The sequence below is a fragment of the Pleurodeles waltl genome, chromosome 7, assembly GCF_031143425.1.
Source record: "Pleurodeles waltl isolate 20211129_DDA chromosome 7, aPleWal1.hap1.20221129, whole genome shotgun sequence".
Lineage (NCBI taxonomy): Eukaryota > Metazoa > Chordata > Amphibia > Caudata > Salamandridae > Pleurodeles > Pleurodeles waltl.
The window spans coordinates 1,319,235,294-1,319,258,823 of NC_090446.1; the positions used below are offsets into that span (position 1 = coordinate 1,319,235,294).

The following is a 23,530-nucleotide window of genomic DNA, read 5'->3' on the forward strand; positions in this document are numbered from 1 at the left end:
TACTGCTGCTGTTGTTCCTGATACGCAATGGTTGTGCCTTCCCAGCTAAACAGAGTGATGGAGCTACTACCACCAGCGCAGCTGTGTCGTAACCTCATGATGCAGTTCTTTGGTGCTCCGTTGCTGGAAGAATTGGAGCATGATTGGTCACTGCCATTCCAACCACTCCTATGGTGTGTGCAATCCATCTTTCATTGCACATAGTGCCTCTTCGAACATCTACCTTCGGTGCGTCTTGCTGTTCTGCCAGTGCCTCCTGTGGACTGAGAACTGCTGATGTTTCCAATGAGGGTTCATTCCTGGTTGTGCCCCATGAGATTGAGGCTGATTTGTGAGGCCACTTACGAGCCGACCTTGGTGGGCTATCTGGCTCCTTTAGGCACTTTGGATGGTGCTGTCCTCGCAGGTGATCCTGCGCCTGAGGCTGCTGCGTACTACTGCTCTGTGGATCTGTCTGCCAATCCTGTCAACGATCTGGCATCTGACAATGTGATTTCTTTCCTGGATACCCTTTTTTTGATGGCTTCGACGACATTCTTCAAGATCATGACTACTGTTAAATTAATTTGACCATTGGCTTATTCTAAAGTTTCAAAGCTTGCCAACATTTCATTTAACTATGGCCTGCTGTGCTTGTCGTGATCTACATTTTGTCTCTTTGTATGTTTTAGCTATTATTGAACTAGTTTGAATTGGATTTTATTAGTTTTTTAACTAATTTTAGCTTGTATTAGTACAGATCCTTTTAACTTGAGTTCATGAACCTTCTCTGGCATCATCATTATGGTGTCATACTTGTTCCGGCAACAGGGAGGGTGTAGTGGATCCTATTTAGTGTTAATGGGAATTGGGAGTTTAGCTTAGCCTTCTGGCTGGCAGGCCTGTGCCCCTGTCACCTAGTGACTTTTACCCTACTTAGCCTGCTCTGTTTTAGCGCATTTATTTCATTATTTCTCCCAAGATGGCTGCTATGTTTATAGTTAGGAAGATGTTTTGATTTCATGTTATCAGTGCCACTCTGTGAAGGTGTCACTATCAGTGTCAAAGACAATTGATAGACGTAGGTATTCACATCATGTCCCTTTCCCACTTACGTGTGACAGGAACATAATGTATTTTTGGAGGGAATTGTTTATGTAATTGCCGCCCCAAGCATGCCTTATCTATTGTTTGGGAACATACCTGCGTCAGGGGTCCTACAATATCTGTACAATACATCTCACGCAGACAGGTTTATAAGAGGGATTCCTACCAGATGCCATCAACGTTATCTATGCTACACGTCGCCTTCATGCAGACCCAGCCTTCGTGTCCCTAATGAGTCTGATCTAGAGACCTCATTCCAAAGTAACAAGGGTTGGGGGACTCTTCTCATGGATATGGTACGGGCAGATTAGGTTTAACACACGTAGCTCTCTGTAGGTTAGAGATTAGGTTCATCATGCTAGGGTATTAGGGCCTATTTCACATCTCATGTTATTGCAAGATGGTGGGGGTCTTCATATTCATGACTCTCAGATTTACAATTCTGTTTCTTGCATTGTTCATTATCCTAATCATTGCAGCCCATTCAGTTTACAGTAGATTGCAGTCTTGTTAATAAAACCTATTGAAAACTACTGCATCTCTTTCTTTGTCTGTGTGAATGAGACGTGTTGCTTATGTGAGAAAAGGGTAATCTCCGTTTAACCATAACTCCCCTGAGATGTCACACTCTTGAGTCCATGTGTAAAGGCTGCCAGAAATCACCTTTTACTATTTAGGTTTTTGGTGAGGTACTGCTTGTCAGCCAGGAGGGTTGGGCCGACAGTTGCGACTTGTTGTAGGATTGGCTTAGTCGCCTACAAACAAAAGTGCTGTCATCCCTAAACCAGCAGTCTTGCCCAGAGCAAGAGTCCAACTATGACAGGATCACCTTGTCACTTCATACTCTCAGCAGCAGAGCAAGTGTTTGCAGCCCCTGCCTGAGAGGTAAGCCAGGCCTGTTCTCTTATCACAGCTTTAAGTTAGTTGGGAGAGTTTTACTTTCGTTCCTCAATCTAGTAAAAGAAATATATACATTTTCTCTGGCTGTGCTATTTAACATCATAGTAGGTAAGGGGACCTGAAGGTGTATATTTGCAGTACAGATATCCATACCACCTGGTTCTGGGGCTGTACCTGATGGGCTATTCCTTAGGGATAAAGTAACCTCATCACGGCAAAGAGGAAATAGAGTCAATAACATTTATTAAAGTGACATAGTCACTCTTCAGCTTTGATATGATTCTTTTGACTGGCCATAAGGCTGTTTTTTCCTTTTACTAAGTTAACCGTGTGTTAAAATGCTTTAAAATCTTTGAACATACGTGCCATCTCTAAACATTCCCATGTATTCCTTTTGAGTTCAGATTTTTTTTTTTGTAGCTAAACTTTAAGACGAATTCTAAGACGGTTTACGTCCTCCCTATTCTTTGGTTTGCTGGTCAGTGCGGTTCGAAGGCGTCTGTTAACTACTGAACAAGCATTATTAAACCATCTTGGTGATCTAGGCAACGTATTGGTTTCATTAATAAACTGAATATTGCACTACCCAATTAGGAGAAAGCATTTAAATCCTCGTGACCTTAGTTGAGAGACAAATTAAAAACATAATTTAAGTAGACTCAATGAGTTTGCAAGAAAAAGGCTTGAATCTGAGTTTCCAGGCTAAACTTAGACCCATTATCCTTAACAAGATAATGGTGATTATTATTTGGAGAGACCCGCACATGGGCAATTGATAATGATTCAATTATTGGGTAACTCTAAAACTAACTTGTGCCACCATAGGGAAATAAGCATTGCTCTGGAATTCAAGAGAACATACATAGTTAACCGAACTGCCACTGCTGAATAAGGAGGAAAAACGCAGATGTCAGGTACTTGGGGCCTACTGAAATGTGCCAGCCTGTTAACTACAATGGGATCCTGATAAATACTTGTCTAGGTGATGTTCTCATATTGCACACACTATCTGTTATTGTGCATAATGTGACAATTTAAATTTCGTTTATGTGCCACATGTGTGAAGAAGCAATCTACACAAGTGAAATTTAAAAAATAATGTCAAATGTATCTTTTTAATGTGCATGGATAAAAATAATACACATGGCTGAAATATCTTTCTATCATGCAAGTAATACCTTAAGAAGATCTCAGCCAGATTAATGAATGTGAGCCTCCTAGCCCTGCCCTTGGTTCTCAAACTCCACCCATAATCCGTGGTTCAATATGGTGGGTAACTGCACTTATTATTTTCCATTTAAAGCACTGCATATTACCTACTTTTAAAAGAACTGTGTATTCATACAATCTGGCACACAAGTGTGAAAGCTGAATTAATTACTAATAAATGTAGATTTATTAACTGTTAAGAAGTTACCTGAATTGGAATAACATAGAGTAAAATTGTGTGTCATGGAAATTTGCCCACGGATGTGGCCATCATGAAAATAATGAAAAATTCTTATAATATGCATTTATAGTTAAATGATGTGTACATGTAGAAAATCGTCTTAATAAGATGCATTATCATATTTGTGCCATGTATTTACTTACAATTTATATTAGTTATTGATAAATTATGAAGTTTGGGCCTAGTTGAAGAGAGCTCATGTTAAGCTGCACAGTGAAATAATACTTAATTAAATGTACATGTTTTGGGAAAGTCAAAAATAAATATTGTCTTTTGTTCACACAGAGTTGACCAAGCGATTTGTAAGTGTATTAGACTTCCTCATGAGAACAGTCTGTTGAAATGTGCTGCACTAGAAATTGAAACATTGTAGGTATGAAGCGTGAGAAGATGTTCCCACGACTGAACAATGGCTACAATTACTACAGCTGGGATTGCTCCAAAAAACTTTACCTGATGAACATGACGATGGGAACAGGAGAAGAGGAGCCAATCCTCAACATGTGAAAGACTGTTTAGTTATATTTTAGATTTATAAAGTAATGACTATTGGTCCTACTGTGAACGTACAATTTTACTTTATGTGACTTTAACTTGGCCTGTCTGCGCTTGGGTCAGGGCAGTTGCAGTTCCTTTCCTGACCCTTTCGAGTCAGTCCCTTTCCTGATGTCTTTCCGTCCTTTTCCTAAATCCTTTAAAGCAATTCCTTGGTAAGTTATTCTTTAGCTTATTGTCCCTAAATGGTTCAGATTAACTTAGAACCCAACCATGGCTGAGCTTTTCCCTTTCATTGTCCCATTGCTGATTCTGACCAGACAGATGTCCACCTGACGAAAAAATCGCCTCTTGCTGACACATTGAGGAGAGGTATAATGAAATGTTATTCTTTTTATGCTGTATTGGTGTTTTCCTTTAAGGTACCAACCGCTATTTTGATAGAGTCGTAGTTAGATGTTTTCCCAAATTAACTTCAACTAAAATTATTTTGCATGAAGTCCAAAGATGCTATTCTAATTTGAAGGTTAGTTACTATTGCCCAAATGTGGATAGTTATCATTAACAAAGAATTGATTCTGTTCTTCTTTTGTGCCTAGATGTACATTATCTCTGTCGTTCAGTTATTACTGTTATTGATTTGTAATATAACTCTTGAGATTGTGGTTATCAATGCTCTAGCTAAATTGAGATTTTGGTCAACCTGTGTTGTTTGTATATGTTTACCATTTGGTTCTGAGACTAATATACGTTACATTAGCACTGTTAATTTAGGGAAATAAACATCTATACTTTACTAAAAAGTGTGGTTATTCATGGCCAAATGGGTCATGGTTTGTACAGATTATTGACTCCAAAGTATTGATGTTTGTTAGAAATGGGGTCTTTGGTTGGCAGTCAGGTTACCCCCTGTCCAAGCAAGGACCCTCACTCTAGTCAGGGTAAGTCACACACAATCTAAATTATCCTGTGCCCACCCTCCGGTAGCTTGGCACTGAGCAGTCAGGCTTAACTTAGAAGGCAATGTGTAAAGTATTTGTGCAATAAATCACACAATAACACAATGTAACACCACAAAAATACACCACACAGTGTTTAGAAAAATATATAATATTTATCTGATAAGATGCAGGTCAAAATGATTAAAATGCAATAAGTAGATGTTGAGATATCACTCTAAAAGTGATATAAAGTGTCTGAAGTCTTTGCAAAACAAATAAATGTCTCTTAATAACAATAAAGGTCTCTTGCAAACACAAAGTACCTGGTTCGTGTTCAAAATCTCCGCAAGGGACCGCAGAGGAGACGACGCGTGGAAAACGCAGAGGTGTGCGTCGGTTTCGCCCCTTCGCACACTGACTTGCGTCATTATTTTCCACGCAGGGGAAGGCTTTGCATTGATTTCCGGCATGCAGACTTGGTTCCTCTTCGGGATGCAGGGGTTTCTGGCGCCCCGAGGACTGTGCATGGAATCCTGGGCTTGCGGAGCGAAGTCACACGCTCTATCCATTCAGTGGGCGTTGCGTGGAAATTTCTCCTGCACGGCAGACACTGCGTCGATTCCTCTCTGGAAGTCAGGCTGCGTCGTCCTAGGTTGGCTGTGTGTCGATCCGTTGGGGTGTGCGTCGAAGTTCAGGTTGCAATGCAGGTGCTGCATCGATCTTCTCCTTGCGAAGTCGTGCTGTGTCATTCCAGTTCGGTGTGCAGTGAATTTCCCACCACAGGGCAAGCAGTGCGTCATTTTTAGCAGGCTGTGCATCGAATTTTCACCACACAAGGAATCCAGTTGCAGGAGTGAAGTCTTTTAGGTCCTGAGACTTCAGGGAACAGGAGGCAAGCTCTATCCAAGCCCTTGGAGAGCACTTCTCAGCACAGCCAGGGAGCAGCAAGGCAGCAGAGCAACAGCAAGGCAGCAGTCCTTGTCAGAAAAGCAGTCCCAGTGAGTCCTTTGGGCCGCCAGGAAGTTCCTCTTAGCAGGTCTGGTTCAGGGATTCTTCACCAGCAGGTTTCTTGTCCAGAAGTGTCTGTGAGGTAAAGTGTCTACCCAAAGAAGTGTTTAAAGTCTGTGGGTCTGGGTGCTCTTCTTATCCCCATTTTGGCCTTTGAAATAGGCTTACTTCAAACGAAAGTCTCACTTGTTTGTGAAATCCTGCCTTGCCCAGCCAAGCCTCAGACACACACCAGGGGGTTGGAGTCTGCATTGTGTGAGGGCAGGCACAGCCCTTTCAGGTGCGAGTGACCACTTCTCCCCTCCCTCCTAGCACAGATGGCTCATTGGTATATGTAGGCTACAACCCAGCCCCCTTTGTGTCACTGTCTGGAGAGAGGTGCAAACAGCCCAACTGTCAAACTAACCTAGACAGAGAATCCACAAACAGGCAGAGTCACAAAAATGGTTAAAGCAAGAAAATGCCCACTTTCTAAAAGTGACATTTTCAAACACTCAATCTTAAAACCAACTTTACTAAAAGATGTATTTTTAAATTGTATGTTCAGAGGTCCCAAACTCCACTTGTCTATCTGCTCCCAAAGGGAAGCTATGCTTTAATCATGTTTAAGGCAGCCCCCAGGTTAACCTATGGGAGAGATAGGCCCTGCAACAGTGAAAAACTAATTTGGCAGTATTTCACTGTTAGGACATAAAACCACATTAGTATATGTCCTACCTTAACCATACAATGCACCCTGCCCATGGGGCCATCTAAGGCCTACCTTAGGGGTGTCCTATATGTAGGAAAAGGGAAGGGTTAGGCCTGGCAAGTGGGTACAGTTGCCAAGTCGAATTTACAGTTTAAAACTGCATACACAGACACTGCATTGGCAGGTCTGAGACATGATTACAGGACTACTTATGTGAGTGGCACAACTAGTGATTTACAGGCCCTGGGCACCTCTAGTGCACTTTAATAGGGTCTTACCAGTAAATCAAATATGCCAATCATGGAAAAACCAATTAACAGTACAATTTACACAGAGAGCATATACATTTTAGCACTGGTTAGCAGTGGTAAAGTGCTCAGAATTCAAAAGCCAAGAAAAACAGGTCATGAAAAATAGGAGGAAGGAGGCAAAAAGTGTGGGAATGACCCTGCAAAAAAGGGCCAGGTCCAACAATGTTTATTATTGATTAGGATGTTGTATCAAATGGTGAAGGTATGATTTGTGGTGGAACAACTCTAGGCATAGTCAAAAGGTCCGTCATACCTCTAATGCGTCCACTTATCAAATAACTGATAAAAGACCAAATAAGGTTAGACGTTCTCACACAACCTGAGCCAGTTAAAATGCTGGATAAATAAAGCAATGTATTACCTAAACATTCCACACCGGCATCTTCACCATGCACACAGTTGTGCTCTCCCCAAGTACGGCATTGGCAGGCCTCGATAAAGGGTTCCGCTCCTGTGCAGCTGACGTCATCCATCCAAATCCTTCCCGACCCCTCGCCAAAGGAAGCAGAACTTTTTGCGGCTACCGCGGAGCCACAACCCATCTGTCTGCACACCACGGTTGCATCCTCTAAATCCCAAGAATCATCACATATGGTCCCCCACTGGCCGCTATGGAATATTTCCACTCTCCCAGAGCAAGACTTAAGTCCGCCCACCAGTCTCATCGAAGCGGACTCTGTAGGAAAGAAGAACACAAGCAGCACAAGTGAGAGGACTTCGAGATATATCTGAATGCATAATATCACGTTTCTAATATTCTGTTTCCAAATATACTCAGTTTCTAGTTTAACTACGTATAATTGGGAAACAATTAAACCGGCAGTAAAGCAATCCATAATGTCCAATCCTCTCGCGCTCCCTTTCTTCCTAGCCCTCCAGAGTCCCTTTCGCCTCTCTCCTGCCACACTTGCTTTCTCTGCCTCGTTACCTATTTTTATTTCTCTCCTTCTTTGTCTTTCTCTCAATAGCTCTTTCCTGTTCCCTCTCTTTTCCTGTTGCTCTTAATGTATGTCTTGTCTCTGGCGCTTTTTGAGTCAAGCCTTTTTTGGGTTGAGACTTCTAAATTCTGCTGTTAAAAGTCCCAGCCTCGCAGAGCCATTCCTTGTACTCCATGATGCACAGATGAGTATTCGTAGCTATAAGCTTCGTGAATGGGCTTTGAAGGCTTTCTGCTCAGCTTCTGCCAAATCAATTAACTGTGCATTCTTAAAGAGCTCACAACTCTTTCCGAAATCCAGGATTGGTTATGAAAATATGCTGCATGGTTGACATCTGCTCAGCCTTCCCTTCCTGCAAAGTCGCAAATTCTCTGTCCGGTTTTTTCAAGCAAGACCGAGAAGCTGCAATCAACTTTTAACCTTTTCCCACCCTCAGACGGGATGATTTCGCCATAATTTCCAATAACCAAACTCTTTCAGACTTTAGTCTTTTTACATCTTTGTCTTTCTCTCTCTATTAAGTCTGGAACCCCATGAACCTCTTTCCCCTTCCATATGTTCAATATAAGGAATTTCGACACTATTTCTTCAGTGAGCAATGCACTCTTATTCCTCACAAGCCACGACTTCAGTTTCTTCTGAATTGAAGCAATCAATGGATGAGTGACTACCTATGTACTTCTTTCACTGCACCCCTTTCTGCCAAGACTTTAGGAATCGTTATTTTCTTCCCGAGAGTGCGAGTAACATTAAATCAGTATAAAAAAGACCCACAATAGCACAAGACTATAGCAAACTTTGTCAAATAGACATAGGTAGAAGTATTTCGCTAACTTGGGACCTGATTTAGAGTTTAATGGATGGGTACACCATAACAAATTTGTGATATTCCATCAGCCTTATTACAAGTGCATTAGGACGAAATACACTTGTAATGATAGGTCGACAGGATATCTGTCATGTTTACTCTGGAGTGGCCATCCAACAATCTCTAAATTGGGCCCTTAGTTTATTAAGCTGTTTGCATTAATTTAGCAACCCTTGCATTTTCTGCTTATCAGCACTACGGGGAAATCGTGCAGCTTCTAAGGCCTGTAGTTCAAGTGGATGGTAATCCTTTTCGAGTAATAGCACTATTCCTATTAAGGTCCTGTTAGGTCTTAATAATTTAAACCACAGCCCACCCTTGGTAGCTGTAGCACAGAGCAGAAAAGCTTAACTTAGAAAAAATGTGTAAAGCATTTATCAGTGCCAAAACAGTTAAAAAGTAGACAGTACAACACACAAAAAAAAATCCATTCCAATTTATAAAAATAGAAAATATGTAATAAGCAAATAGACACCCAAACAACAAAAGTCGGATATAGGGAACCTGAGATGTGATTTTTTCCAGAGTTTTAAATGTTTGTAGCACCAATAAGCACAAAACATCAACTGCAGATATCTAGTCATATTAGACTGGGTCAAAGTCAAAAGTTGAGGCCGCATTCAGGGACCAAGTTCAACCAGGTGGAAACCTTACCTTCTAAGTTTGACTTTATCATCAGAATGGGATTTAAATTACTATTAATTTTATTTGTTGAATCATGGACATAGCAATAGCTATTCCCAAGCTGGCATTATGCATAACAATGTTGTGTAATGTAACTTATCTATGGTAGAGCCAGCCTTGCCACTATGAAAAACGACTTCTGCTGATTTGACATTATCAGAACATGTAAAACTTAAATATGTATGTCCTACTTTTTAAATATCATGCACCCTGCCCTGTTGGTATTTAGGGCCTAGTTTAGAGCGGAGTTAATAGTATTGAAAACAATGTTTTTCCAGTGTGAGCTTCCGACTAAAAAGCGTGCGTTGTGTAGTGTTGGGGGCCCATGGCCCTCATGCTACAAAATAAAGGTAACGCAGATACTGTAGCATGGTTGTAGGAACTGGCCATGGGCATATGCGCCCAGCCCGTGTTATTGGCAGGGTCACCTGACTGGTGACGCCTGTGTTGGATACGTGTGGGGTGTGAGTGTAAGCCCAGCCCTCAGCTGAGTGACTGGTGAAACATAGAACGTGTCCAGCAGGACACTACAACCCTCCCAAACTTTATTGAGGAAAGAAACAACAAAGTCTAACCTGTGGGAGAGAAGCAAAGACCCAAAATATATATACAGAGTCTCTTCAGGCGGTCTGCCTGACCTGCGGCATAGAACAGGTGTAGCTGAGCACTCGGCATCACAGCGCACCTCCGTTGTTCAACCAGACTGCGCTAGATACAAACAGCAGTGCAGATGACATCCGGATACTTCAGTTGCTTGTCCACGACCTCACAGTTTGCTAGGGATTGTCAGTCCGGTCCGGCCTGGGTTCATGTTGTCAAAGTCTATGTACAACTTCTGATGCGGGTGCATCTGGAGCAGTGGGGAGTCCACTGTACACAGTTCTGGACAGCATTCCGGCTCTGGAGATTATACACCTCCTAAGACTGCAGATGACATGACGGTCTGGTGCACCTGAGTGTCCAGAGGCAGAGCTGCAGCAGGCTTCCCTCTTGTGCCAAAACTCCATCGAACAGGAGTCTTCTCGAGGTCCTTTGGTGGGCTGCCACGGGAATGTGTGGACTGTGCCGACCTATCCCAGGCCCAGCAAAGGTGTCGCAGAGGAACCACCTATAGGACCACATCCTAATCTCGTGTGGAGCCACAATCGTGGTTGATGCAGGGTCAGCTTGCTCGAGCCATTAGGATTCAGGTGCTCTGGCCATAGTACAGTCTTTGGGTGACCAATCTTTGTATGAGACCTCCGTGCTTCCCGATGCCTGACGTGGAGCTGTCTCTGTTGTAACTCTTGCAGCAGGATTCCTCTCTCACTGGAATTCCTTGAAGGCCCTTGCCCCTGGATTGCCACGGGACTGCGTGGGCTGTGCGGACCAACGTAGGCCGCACGAAAGGAGTCACTCTGAACTCCCAACAGGGCCATGTCCGAGTCTTGTGCAACCCCAAGGGTGGATGGCCCAAATGGTCTGGTCTGCTCTCATTGGCAGGTGTCTGGGTCACGGGGCTCATGGCAGGTGTTCAGGTGGCAAGTTTCCATGTTGCCAGATATGCCGGTCAGCTTCGGTTATTGTTGCTGACTCTGGCTTCACTCAGGTGATGCTGTGCTCCTTCGGTAGTTGGGTGATGCACCTCATCATGATGATGATCTGTTTTTCATCCTTCCACAGATCAAACAGGTGGCAGCGTCTTCATCGGCGGAAAGATCACTTGATGGACTTCATGGCCACTGGCGGGTCTTATGTGGCCTGTGCAGTTGGTGGCAGGGATGCCATTGCAGCCAATCAGCTGGTGACAAGTGGCAGGACGGTCGCACTGAGAAGCGTGGGGGTCCACCCGCATAGCTGTCTTCAGTGATGTCCGCTCACCCCTGTGGCTGTCTTGTGCTGATGGATAACTTCTTATCTGCTCGCATGAGTCCTCAGTTGTGTCGCTCTTCTTCCTTCCACTTGCACACCTGTGATGGAGCTGATCAGTGGTGTGACCGGTCTGTCACACTCCTCTCTTCTTCTCGTCCTTTCTCGTTGTGGTATTGTGCCACACTATCTTCTCCTCTTTCCTACTTGGTGTGGCGTTGTGCCACAGGTCACATGTTGCGTCACATGGACCTTCCGCTGCACCTCTGCCATTGCATCTTGCTCTTTCTCCTCAATGTGGCGTCGGGCCACAGGTCGCATGATGCATCACATGGACCTATCACTGCTCCTCGGCCGGTGCATCTTGCTCGGTCGCAGCCTCTCGAGTAGGACTTGATCCACTCACCCATCTGAACTTTTGCAGGTCTGGTCCGTTCCTGGATCCTCTTGGTGGACCGCTCCTAAGCAGGAGGGTCACTGTTCTCCTCCATCTCTTCACTCGAGGGTGCCACTCTTGCGCCTCAAGACTGTGCTGCTGCGGCGCTCATTCCTGCCTCCAACTGCTGGCAGGGTTGGTCAGTTCTGCTGATCTGCTCAATGATGGGCCAACGGTGGCTATCTTCTGTTACTATGTGGCCGTCTGGCATGGCCTCTTGTCCCATGCGTTACATCATGCTCTTGGGTGCTCTGTCCATCCTCACAGGCTCCTGTGTGGTCAGCTTCGGTGGCGCAGCTCTCTGTGCACCTCTGACATTGTCCCTTTTCCTTCTGGGCATCTTTTGTTGAAGCCTGGCATGTCCCTCTCCACACTTGCGGTGATATCCATCACTGCTGGGGCATGCGGCGTTATTCCGGCGGTGGTGGCGGGCGGCTGCCAGGAGCTGTGCACGGCCGCCAGGGGCTATGCAGGCTATGCGTGGCACATAAGTCCATTTCTCACTGTTGCAGCTTGGCTGAGACAGCTGCAGTCTTCTCCTTCGCTGTGCAGCGTCATGCACGTCGTTTCCGTCTCCTGCGCTGTTTCCGTACGAGGGCGTGCTATTGGTCTGGATCAGTCACTTTCTGGGGTGTTGCTGGCACCTTGCTTTCAACCAAGCTTGTTTCCCTGGTAAAATAGACACAAGGATGCAGTACCTTTCTTTGGCCACTAGATGCCACTGTGGCACTTCTTCTCAGCTGGAAGACAGTCTTTCCTCCTAGGGGCCTCGTTTGTGGAAATCAGATGCTGGAGATGAGCCATGCTGCCCAGGAGGAGTATATCAGGCTGGAGGGGGCTGCAGGAACTGCAGGTAAGTGCTATTTTATTATTTTATTTTCTTGTACAGCCTCTTGGTGAAGAGGAAGGCAAACTGCACGATGGTCTGTGGGAGGGGTGGTTCCGGGCACTTTGGTTCTTCTTTGGTGCGTGTCAGCACCTCTCGCCTTCCATCCACGTGGCCGCAGCAGTCTTCCCTCATGCTGCGGCCCGTGTCTCGGCCTTCCTAGCATTTTTGCAGGGGGGGCAGCCCTGGGCACCTCCCCGGATTCTATTTTGGTGCGAGGCAGCACCTCTGCACCTAACACAATGGCCTCAGCAGCCTTCCGCTACGGGCCGTGTGCAGCCTTCCAAGGCCATTCCAGGAATATTGCTTTGGGGCACGGTGGCAGCATTGGGCACCTCACGCCTTATCTGGGTGCGTGATATCACCATCACCTTCCTCTTCACGGCGACCGCAGCCATTCTGGCAGTGCTGCGGGCCGCTAAACCACATGGTGGGTGCTTGGTGGGGAGGGGGGATTTTTGCACCACCGGCGTTTCTCTCCTTCACGGCTGCAGCAGTCCTTTCTTAACGCTGCGGGCCGCCATGCTCCTCACTGTTCCTCGTGGTGCATGTCTGTACCATAGCGCTTCTGCTTTCACAGATGTCTTCGCAGTGCTGCGGGCCATGGTTTTCTTTTTGCTGACAAGGGGGGAAGGCAGCCCTGGTCACTTCGCACCTCGTTCAGTGCGAGGCAGCACCGTTGTCCATTCTTCTTTGCGGCGACCGCAGCCGTATTGGCAGGTGCTGCGGGCCGCTATGAGGCTCACTACTACTTGTTGGCACGCCGCTCTCAGGGGGGTACGGTCGGCTGGGCGTGGCCGCTTTTGCGAAGAGGGGCAGCAGGAAAGCCCTTACCAGGTCATGTGCCGGCGGGGCTGGGGCTTCAAAGCGGCTTTCTCTCATTTCACGGGCTGCAGCAGCTTCCTCACCATTGCAGGCCTCACGGGATGTCTCTGTGGGGGTGGGGCTGCAGGCGCGACGTTCTGACTCTAGGCACTGTCCCACGAGGAGCGACGGGCTGCAGCCGGTTCATGCATGGGGCGAACCCACTCGTCGCCAATGTAGTGTTGGGGGCCCTAGGCTTTCATGCTACGAAATAAAGGTGACACAGAAACTGTAGCATGGTTGTAGGAACTGGCCATGGGTACGTGTGCCCGGCCCTTTTTATTGGTAGTGTCACCTGACTGGTGACGCCTGTGTTGGATGGTTGTGGGGGGTGAGTGTGAGGCCAGCCCTCAGCAGAGTGTCTGGTGAAACACTAGAACATGTCCAGAAGGGCACTACACGTTGTTTGCAGTTGTTATATATTTTGTGCTCAGCTTGCTGCCTCCTACTGACCATACAATGGTTCCTGGAAAAAATACAAACATTCTAGAATGAGATGCTGAAATACAATGTACCTTGAAGTTGCTCCTCAACATGGTTCAGCTGAAGCTGCAGCTTGTTTTTGTTTATGAGTGGTATGAATAACATGTGACTATCATAAAACACTGGTCTCGATGCCACGGTGCATTCCCCGCTGTGCTGTCTCCTTTTCTGTGCGCTGCCAGTACCACTCTCTTTATTCTACTGGTGGGAATTGTGCTTATTTAGAGATGACACAAAATATCAGTTATCCCCCACTACCTTTCCTCCTCCTCCTCATGGTGCTTTTTTGATGTTCAGTAAAGTCTCCTCACACCCCGCCCCCCACCCGCAAACTATGTAACTACTGCAGGCAGTTGCCACATGAGAGGCATTTCTATGCACCCTTTTTCTTTTTATGCTTTCTTTTCAATGCCATACTTCTAAACAGTGCATCTTTTTGTATATGGACTATGGACTATGGTGTGGGGTGGCAAAGGCACAGAAGTGACACAAAGGATGAACAGACTCACTGATATTGTCAGAAATGCCCTTGAGCCTGATTCTGTAGAAAATGAGTGGCCCACTCTTCCACTGGTAAAGTGTTCCTTGGTTTATTATCATGTCTCAAAGAAAAACTGTGGGTCCTATCAATTTTTTATGTATGAAGAAGGAGAAAAGATGGGAGATGGAGAGGAAGATGAAGAAAGAAATTGAGAGGAGCAATGAATTCAAGATGGGTGAGGGAAAAGAGAGGTGGAAGGAAGAAGGTGCAGTAAGAATGAAGGGTGAAGAAGGAAGAATCCTTAACGAGGAGGGATGAGAAGGAAGTTGGGGTGGGAATGCAAAAAACAAATGAGGGAAAAAGAAGACTGCAAATAGACCACAAGATTTCAAAAATGTATTATTTATTATTCATTTACAGGATAGAGCTTTTCCAAACTCTCCTAGAGGTTGTTGTGCCAACTCGTTGCACTCACTAATTTTCTGAACGTAGTATTGGTGTTGAAATGGCAAAATGTGCCCACCCTGGCTATGAACCCCAACTCCAAGAGCAGTTCAGGACTGGCTGCACAGTGTGCACAAGCAGAGTTACTTTCACCTTCTGTGGTGTGAATCTGGTGTGGCTCAGGATGGGAGAAAGAGGCATGCTTCACCTCATGAAGATCTGGTGATGTGCTGACCATGACAGCCTGTGATCCACATACTGTTACTCCTAAAAACGGTGCCTGCAGCATTTTCCCAAGAAGGCTAGGAATGACATTAGCATTTCAAAACTAAGGTTGTTCTTCCAAATTAATGCCCTTCCGTGTGCATGGAAAGCTGTAATCTAAACATGTCCTGCACATCTTTAAATCAGTCGTGCCTTTCATTGAGTTGTGCAGGAAATCCAGATCTGCAGGATGGATTAGGTGACCTTCCCACTGGTTCTGGAGGGGGCTACATGCCCAGTTCTCTGCCCTGGGTAGCGCAAGGCCACAGTCTCTCAGGTGGGTGACTTTCCCACTGGTTCTGCAGGGAGCTCCATGCCCAGTTCTCTGTCCTGGGGAGTGCAAGGCCACAGTCTGTGGAGTGGATGACTTTCCCACTAGTTCTCGAGGGGGCTCAATGCCCAGTTCTCTGTCCTGGGGAGTGCAAGACCATAGTCTCTGGAGTGGGTAACTTTCCCACTGGTTCTGGAGGGGGCTCCATGCCCAGTTCTCTGTCCTGGGGAGTGCAAGGCCACAGTCTCTCAGGTGGGTGACTTTTCCAATGGGTCTGGAGGGGGCCCCTCATACAGCAGCCCCTGGAGAGTGGCCTACATGGCTTCCGCTGGTGGTGATGGCTGCACTGTGGTGGCAGATTGCGGTGCCTCCTGGGCAGCCTCTGCAAGTAGTGATGGCTGAACTGTGGTGGCAGATGGAGGTGCCTCCTGGGTAGCCTCTGCAGTTGGTGATTTCTGCACTCTTGTGAAGATGGAGGTGCCTCCTCGGCAGCCTCTGCAGGTTGTGATGGCTGCACTTCCTTAGCTGGCGGTGGGGGCCCCATGACCACTGGTGGTGGTGTCAACCTGACAGCCTCCGCTGGAATAGAGGGCTTCATCATCTCCATGACATGGGGTGTGGAATCCTTACCCTTCCTGACAGGGGTCGATGGCTTCTTCCCCTTCATGGCAAGTTGTACGTGTTCCTTAGCCTTCCAGGCAGGAGTTGAGGCCTTCTTCCCTTTCAAAGCAGGAGGTGCAGGCTCCTTCCCTTCTTGGCTGGAGGTGCAGGCTCCTTCACCGTCTCGGCTGGAGGTGTGGTATCCTTCCCACCAGACTAGGTGGTGCCACCACTGTCCGCGTACACTGTTTGGCTGAGGTGCTGGGCTGGGTCATTGGGACCCTGCTCTTACTGGCTGGATGGGGGAGGGAAGAGGTCAAGTTGGGCAAGGAAAAGCTTCTTAGGGACAGTGGGGAGGAGGGATGGGATTGGAGGTGGAGGGAGTGGTTGTAGGAGGTTGATGTCTGCTGGATTTGGGTGAAGGTGCATGGGCAGTATGCTGATGTGAGGTGGATGGCTGTTGGATATGTGAGTGCTTGCATTTGTGTCCTTTGGGGGGATAGACAAGGTGGAAGAGGACACAGGGGCTGGGTGCATGGATGTTGTGGAGGTGTCTGCAAGTGAGGTGTGTGTGCTGCTTGGTGTGGTGATGCTGGTGGTGGATGTTGGTGCAGTGCATGCAGGTGTGAGTGTGGACGTGACTGGGAGGGAGGTGGAGGAGGAGGGGGAGGGGGAGACAGTGGAGGCAGTGGATGTTGTTGTGTTTGCAACTGTCTGGTGTCTGCGTGAGTGCTTGTGGGATAAAGTGTGGTGCCTATGTTTGCCTGTGCCACTCTTGGGTGTTGTCTTGTGTGCATGCTCATCAGTATGTGTTCATGGGATGGGTTGGAGTTGAGGAGACTAGGACTGAGAAGTGGTAGTTGGAGGGGGGACGTTAGAAACAGGGACAATCACTGCCATCAGAGAAGAGGCCAGAGCCTGAATCGATCTCTGTTGGGCCGCCAATCCACCGTGGATGCCCTCCAGGAATGCACTACATTGCTGCATCTGGGATGCCAGCCCCTGGATGACATTGACAATGGTTGACTGCCCTACAGAGATAGATCTCAGGAGGTCAATAGCCTCCTCACTCAGGGCAGCAGGGTTCACTGGGGCAGGGCCTGAGGTGCCTGGGGCGAAGGAGATGTCCACCCGCCTGGGTGAGCGGGCACGGGCAACTCACTGAGGGGCTACCGGAAGGGTGGTGCTGGTAAGGGGGTGGCGGCTGTACCTGCAGCGAGGGTGGTCACACAGGTGTCTGCCACCACCAGGGAGCTCCCATCGAAGGAGGCATCTGAGTCTGTGTTGTCACCTCCTGTCCCCGCCATGGTGCTCCCCTTGCCCTCCGTCCAACTGGTTCCCTCTGCGTCGGTGGACTCTACCTCCTGGGTCCTGTGGGATGCAGCTCCCTCTGTTGCTGGTGCCCCTGCTCCTCCACCAGATGATGCTAATGCACACAAGGACAGGATGACAGAACAAAAAGGGGTAAGAGAGAAAAAAAAAAACACTGGGTCAATGACTGCACCAGCACCACAGTTGGCATACACAGCACCATCACAAACATGGGATCAGGCTTATGCTCTATGCATTACACTGCCAGTGATATGGCTAGATGCTAAGGCAAGATGAGGGCCACACACCACCAACTGCACCCCTCCTGGTACCCACAAAGCCCTGCCTGAAATGGAATGCTAACAAGCTAGGTTACCTGCATTTGCCATTCACCCATTACCCTAGAGATGACCCACGGTGCAATGTCTGGCCTGGCCTTAGGGGCACCCACTAACTCACATCCAACCCCCTGATCCCACCCCACCTGCCAATTTTTGGGATAATACCCACTGTATTCACCCCCTTGTGGCTGCTGTGATTCCCTCAAGCGCCCATCCAGCTCTGGGTAGGCCACTGCCAGTATGCGGGCCATCAGGAGGGTCAGGTTCCGAACGGCACCTTTCTCGTTGGGAGGCAATCCCCAGCTGGGCCTCCGCGGTCTTCCGTGCCTAGCATCTCAGGTCGTCCCACTGTTTCCGACAGTGGGTGGTCTGCCTGCTATAGACACCCAGGGTCCACATGTCCTTGGTGATAGCACACCATAATCCTTTCTTTTGATGGGCGCTGACCTGCAGAGGCAATACAGACAGGAGAACACAATTAAACAAACAGTACAGCCTGTCACACAAATGGCCCACCATTCCCTTTTCCATCACCACTGGCACACACATCGCCCGGTGCACACCATGTACACCACCACAAGACATTCCCCCATCCCTCCTGAAGACACGATGCTTGCACACACATCTCCATGCATCCTTCCCACATGCATCGTGCCCAATGTGTACTCACCTGTTGGTCTGGAGGACCATACAGCAGTGCGTAATGGGGTAGGACCCCATCCACCAGTCGCTCCATCTCCTCCAAAGTGAAGGGAGGGGCCCTTTATCCCATCCCACAGGCCATGGTGGGTTCCAGACACAGGTCACAGCAGCACAGGCAGTGTAGGTGTTCCCCTGTTGAAGGTCAGGAAACAAGTGAGGAATCAGATAGAAAATGTCGGTCACGTCCGCTACGGTGTACACCGTCACCGCCGGTGCAGATCCCCATTGGCCACTGTACTCCATAGAGCCCCATATTATCCAATGAGCAATTGCACGGGGGTGCAAGACGGCTTTCCGCCACAACGCCCAACGTCAGTGGAGTTACCTCACTTCAACCTGTCCCTACATACAGGACAGGCAGTTGCCATTTTGGGGGGGGATGGGCAACAGTCATATCGACATTAACTGCGTCACAGATTAGACTGGCACATACCTCACCAATAAGACTGTCCCATTACAGAAATGCACCATGGAAACTGAAGTTGTGGTTCCATTGTTTTAATTGTGATAGCCTACTCACTCTTGTGTCCTTTAGATACCTACCGCTGTGGATGACTAGGAGGTGGAGACATACCCCTGTGTACAGGCCCCTTGTGGACTTGGCTACACTGGAGGACAGACACAGTATACTCGCCTATAGACTGTACAGGGCCATAATCACAGAGCTGTATGCCCAATTGGAGCCAGACCTGATCTCATCTATCTGTCATCTGACTGGGATCCCCCTCTTGTGCTAGTGCTATCAGTGCTCCATTTCTCGGCAACTGTTTCTTTCAAAGTGACAGTGGGCTTGGCAGCAGGAATGTCACAGCCAATGTTCTCAATCGTGCTGACAAGAGTGTTGTCTGCCCTGGTAAAACACATGTGCAGCTACATTTCTTTCCCCCAAGTGGACAATTTGGCCACTGTGAAGGCCAGATTCTATATAATGGAACATATCCCCAGTATTATTGGGGTGACTGACAGGACACATATTGCATTTGCCTCCCCCCGCCAGAATGAACAGGTGTTCAGGAATTGTAAGAGTGCACACTCACTGAATGTACAGATGGTGTGCCTGGTGGACCAGTACATCTCCCACGTCACATGATGCCTTTGTTCTGAGGAATAGCAGCATCCCCAAATGTGATGGCCCGAGGTGTGGCTAATAGGTGAGCCTTGGTCCATACCCACTGTATGTTAGTGTATGCCTTCAGGTGTGTACCCCATTGGATTGTGTGAGGCTAAATGTGGTCCCTCAATACTTACAAGTGACTCCGGCTACCCAAACCTATTGTGGCTGCTGACCCCTATGAGGAATGCCAGGACAGGGGCTGAGGAACGTCATAATGAGGCACATGGGCGAACCAGACGGATCATCGAGAGGACCTTTGGGCTCCTGAAGGCCATGTTCAGGTGCCTCTATCTGACAGGTGGATCCCTGTGCTACTCACCCGAGAAGGTCTGACAGATAGTAGTGGCATGCTGCATGTTGCACAACCTGGCCCTAAGACGCCATGTACCTTTCCTTCAGGAGGAGGAGACTGGAGATGCCCCTGTGGCAGCAGTAGACCTTGAGGAAAGTGAGGATGAAGAGGCTGACGATGAGGACAACAGAGCATCAGTAATTCATTAATACTTCCAATGACACACAGGTGAGACAGAGCAACTGACCATTCCGATGACTATTGGTGTATTCTGTGTGGCTGTAGCATGATGGCATTAACTTCCTGTGCATGTCAACTTACTGCCACCTATGGTTTGTCATTTCACAGATGTTGGTGATATAACAACTGTGTACTGATGTGATGACTACAGACAGCTTCAGGTCGTTATTTCTATGCTCTCACAGTGTTCAGATCATTTGCACTAGATGTGACTGTTTCCATAAATGCTCATTCTCAAAACATAAAACACTAGTATTCAAGTTATGTTCAAGGTTGTTTATTGTAGTGCTAAGAAATTGAGGGGAAAGTGCAATGGAATGGTGTGATGATGGAGGAGAGTCCAGGGTATTGTTCCAGTCTGTTTGTAGCACATGTCCATTGTCCAAGTGGCCATAGGAAGGGGAGCAAAGGCAGTTGAAAGTGGAGAAGGTGACTGTGTGGGACACAAGGGGGACAATCAGGAGAGTCTCATTTCCTGGCGGTGGTCTTGGCAAGTGTGTCTGTCTTCTGTCTAGGTTGCATGGAATGTTTGTGGGGTGGTTCACCTTCTGCAGGGGGAGGGGTGCTGGTGGCCTATGGGTCCTGTGGTGGGGCCTCCTGGCCACTAGCTTCAGCTGAGGTGGAGGGCTAGTGGTAGGGGCCCGCTGCTGTGCTGTTGCCTCCCTCATGATGTTGGCCATGTCTGCCAGCACCCCTGCTATGGAGATCAGGTAGTTGTTAATGGCCTGCAAGTTCTCCCTGATCCCCTGATACTGTCCCTCCTGCAGCCGCCTGTTCTCCTGCACGTTGTCAAGGATCTGGCCCATCATGTCCTGGGAATGTTGGTAGGTTCCCAGGATCTCGGAGAGTGCCTCCTGGAGAGTCGGTTCCCTGGTCCTGTCTTCCCCCTGGTGCACAGAAGTCCTCCCAGTGTCCCTTATGGCCTGTGCCTTTGTCCCCTGTATGGTGTGCCCACTTCCACTGATCCCAGGTCCCTGATTGTCTTGGGTATGAAGTATGGACTGGGATCTCTGTACAGGTGGGCACACTGGTGATTGATGTGTCCTGGGGACAGAGGTGTGGGTACGCTGGGTGGGTGCTGTAGTGTTGGATACTGATGGGGTAGGCTCTGTAGTGGACTGTGAGTGGGCTGGGGTGACCGGCTGTCCAGTGGTCCCTGAGAGGCCAGGTTGTTGATCCAGATCCTTAAGTCCAGAGTTACTGTCATCACTGGGGGCCTCTTTTGTTGGGGGACTGGATAGTTTTGGTACCTCCTCTCCACTGATATTGGCTGGGGCACCTGTGGGGATGTAAGTGATGTATTATCCTTCATGTCTGTGACATATTGTACATCCCTATCTTCCCCTCTAGCTTTGGTGTTGCCCTGCCACCTTTTGCTTGTGTATGGTGAGGTATTCTGTGATTGTTAGTTTCTCTATGCTGTGCATGCTTTGGTGATAGGTGTCCATGCAGGGCTGGGAGGGCTGTCCATGCATTGGTATAACATGCAGGGCTTGCATTGGGGTTAGTCATATGTGCAGGTGCAGTAAGTGGGATGCGGTGGAGCGATGGGAATTAAGGTGAGGGTGTGAGATGGCATGCAGGTATGGGGGGTGATTAGTAGTAAATATTGACTTACCAGTGTCCAGTCCTCCAGCTACTCCAGCGAGTCCCTCAGGATGCAATATTGACAAGACTTGCTCCTCCCATGCTGTGAGGAATTGGGGGTCTACGGCCAGTCCTCTGTATGGCGAGCTGGTGCCTTGCTGCTATGGAATGTACCTTCCCCCGTAGGTCATTCCACCTCTTCCTGATGTCATCCCTTGTTCTTGGATGTTGTCCCACAGTGTTCATCCTGTCCACGATTCTCCGCCATAGCTCCATCTTCCTTGCAATGGATATTTGCTGGACCTGTGTTCCAAAGAGCTGTGGCTCTGCCCTGACAATTTCCTCCACCATCACCCTTAACTCCTCATCAGTGAAACGGGGATGCCTTTGTGGAGACATGGGTGTGTGTGGTGTGTGTTGGTGAGAGTGTGTTGAGTAATGTGGTGGGGTGTGTTATGTGGGGTGCGTGAGGGATGTATGGGTTTAATTGGTGTGTGTGTCTAGTTGTTGCAGTGGTCTTGATGACAGTCTGGCGGCCATAATTTGTATTCGTAAAGGGTTGTGTGTAATGTGGGTGTGTGTTTTATAGTGCTGTGGGTGTGTGGTGTGTGTATGAGTATCAGGTGTGTGTTTTTAGTATTGGTCAATGTAGTGTTGTTTTGTATGTGGGTGTCCATTCTGAGCGTGGTGTCATGTACCTCCAATGGTTTACCGCCATTGAATGTCCGCCATGGTGATTCGTTGGTCATAATGTGATGGACGTTGTTTTTTTGGTGTAACGGTCTGGGTGTTGGGACAGCACCTTTCCACTGACCCTTGGGCTGGCAGATTTGTGTATGTGGCTGTATTCTGTCAGATTGGTGTGTGTGTGTCACAATATGGCGAACAGATATTCGCCACTGCGGCAGTATGTTGGCGGCCATCACCGCAGCAGTAAGCAGGATTTATTGCCAATGTCCTAATGAGGGCCAATGTCTTTTTCCTATGTGTTTTGGTTTGGATGGTAGTGGATGTATGCCAGATGCCACAGCAAACCTCCCAGGCCTTTTTCTGCAGGAGAGAGGACACAAGGCCACCATCTTAGAAGTGTTTTTGCCTCATTCCTACAGACTGGCTGTGATTCCCTAGATATGCAACTCTTTCTAGTGTATTTATCTAAACCTTTGTAGCACCAAACAAGCCACTAAGAGATACTGTTGTGGCATTTAACATGGAGAATAAGGGTGTCAAAAGAGCTAGGAGCAAAGAAAAGGGGGCAGCCCTGTATTTCTGTGTTATGCTTTTAAACAAATGATTCCGCTACTTTGGCAATACCAGCTTAGCTTTTGAAAAAATTTACTGTATAATCAGAACAGCTTAACGGAACAGGTGGCTTCAATAATGTGCTGATCGGTGAAATACCTGAGACCCTGGGCCTGGAAGCTAGGGATGTCCTCCCAACGAGGGAGGGGTGCCTGTCGGACACTGACCACCTTAATGGCCTGCATTTTGGTGATTGCCTACCCTGAGGTAGATGGGCGTTTAAGGGAAGCACAGCAACCTCAAGGTGGTAAGTACTGATAGAACCCAATACTGCCCTCTGCTAGTTTGGTGTATGCTATCTCAGTATTGCAGCTTTGACAGTGTTGTAGGTGCTACAGGTATGTTGACTACTGGAAATACAGGGTACTCCAGTTGCCAATGTACAAACAGAGATATGGCCTTTGGATTGTGCATGGAAACATGTTGATCACCAGTGTCCATCAAAATGTATGACTACATGTGGAGATGCACATGTGACTGAGCCACATGTGTGACTCTACCCAGCCATATATGTTTGTAAGCTGCTGTATCATCCTTCCCAACTAGTGTCCCCAGGTCCAATCATCCAAATAGTGTTATGTAGCTCTAAGGTGTCATGCCACTCCTATTTAAATGGATCTCCACTATGTGCAATATTGGGCATGAGATATTAGTTACAGGGCCTAGCTATCCATTGTCCTGAAACAGTTGTA

General features: G+C 47.7%; 1 protein-coding gene across 2 annotated transcripts in view; it reads right to left on the minus strand.

The window, feature by feature from the left end:
* LOC138246243 (uncharacterized) overlaps positions 1-23,530 on the minus strand; it is a 796,965-nt gene that overhangs the window by 483,528 nt on the left and 289,907 nt on the right. Inside the window, exon 4 of one of the 2 annotated variants that reach the window (XM_069200654.1) lies at positions 7,244-7,558. The exons of the other annotated variant lie outside the window; for it this stretch is intronic. Coding sequence (XP_069056755.1) covers positions 7,244-7,558 — 315 coding nt within the window. The remainder of the gene's footprint in view (positions 1-7,243; positions 7,559-23,530) is intronic. 2 annotated transcript variants of the gene reach the window in all.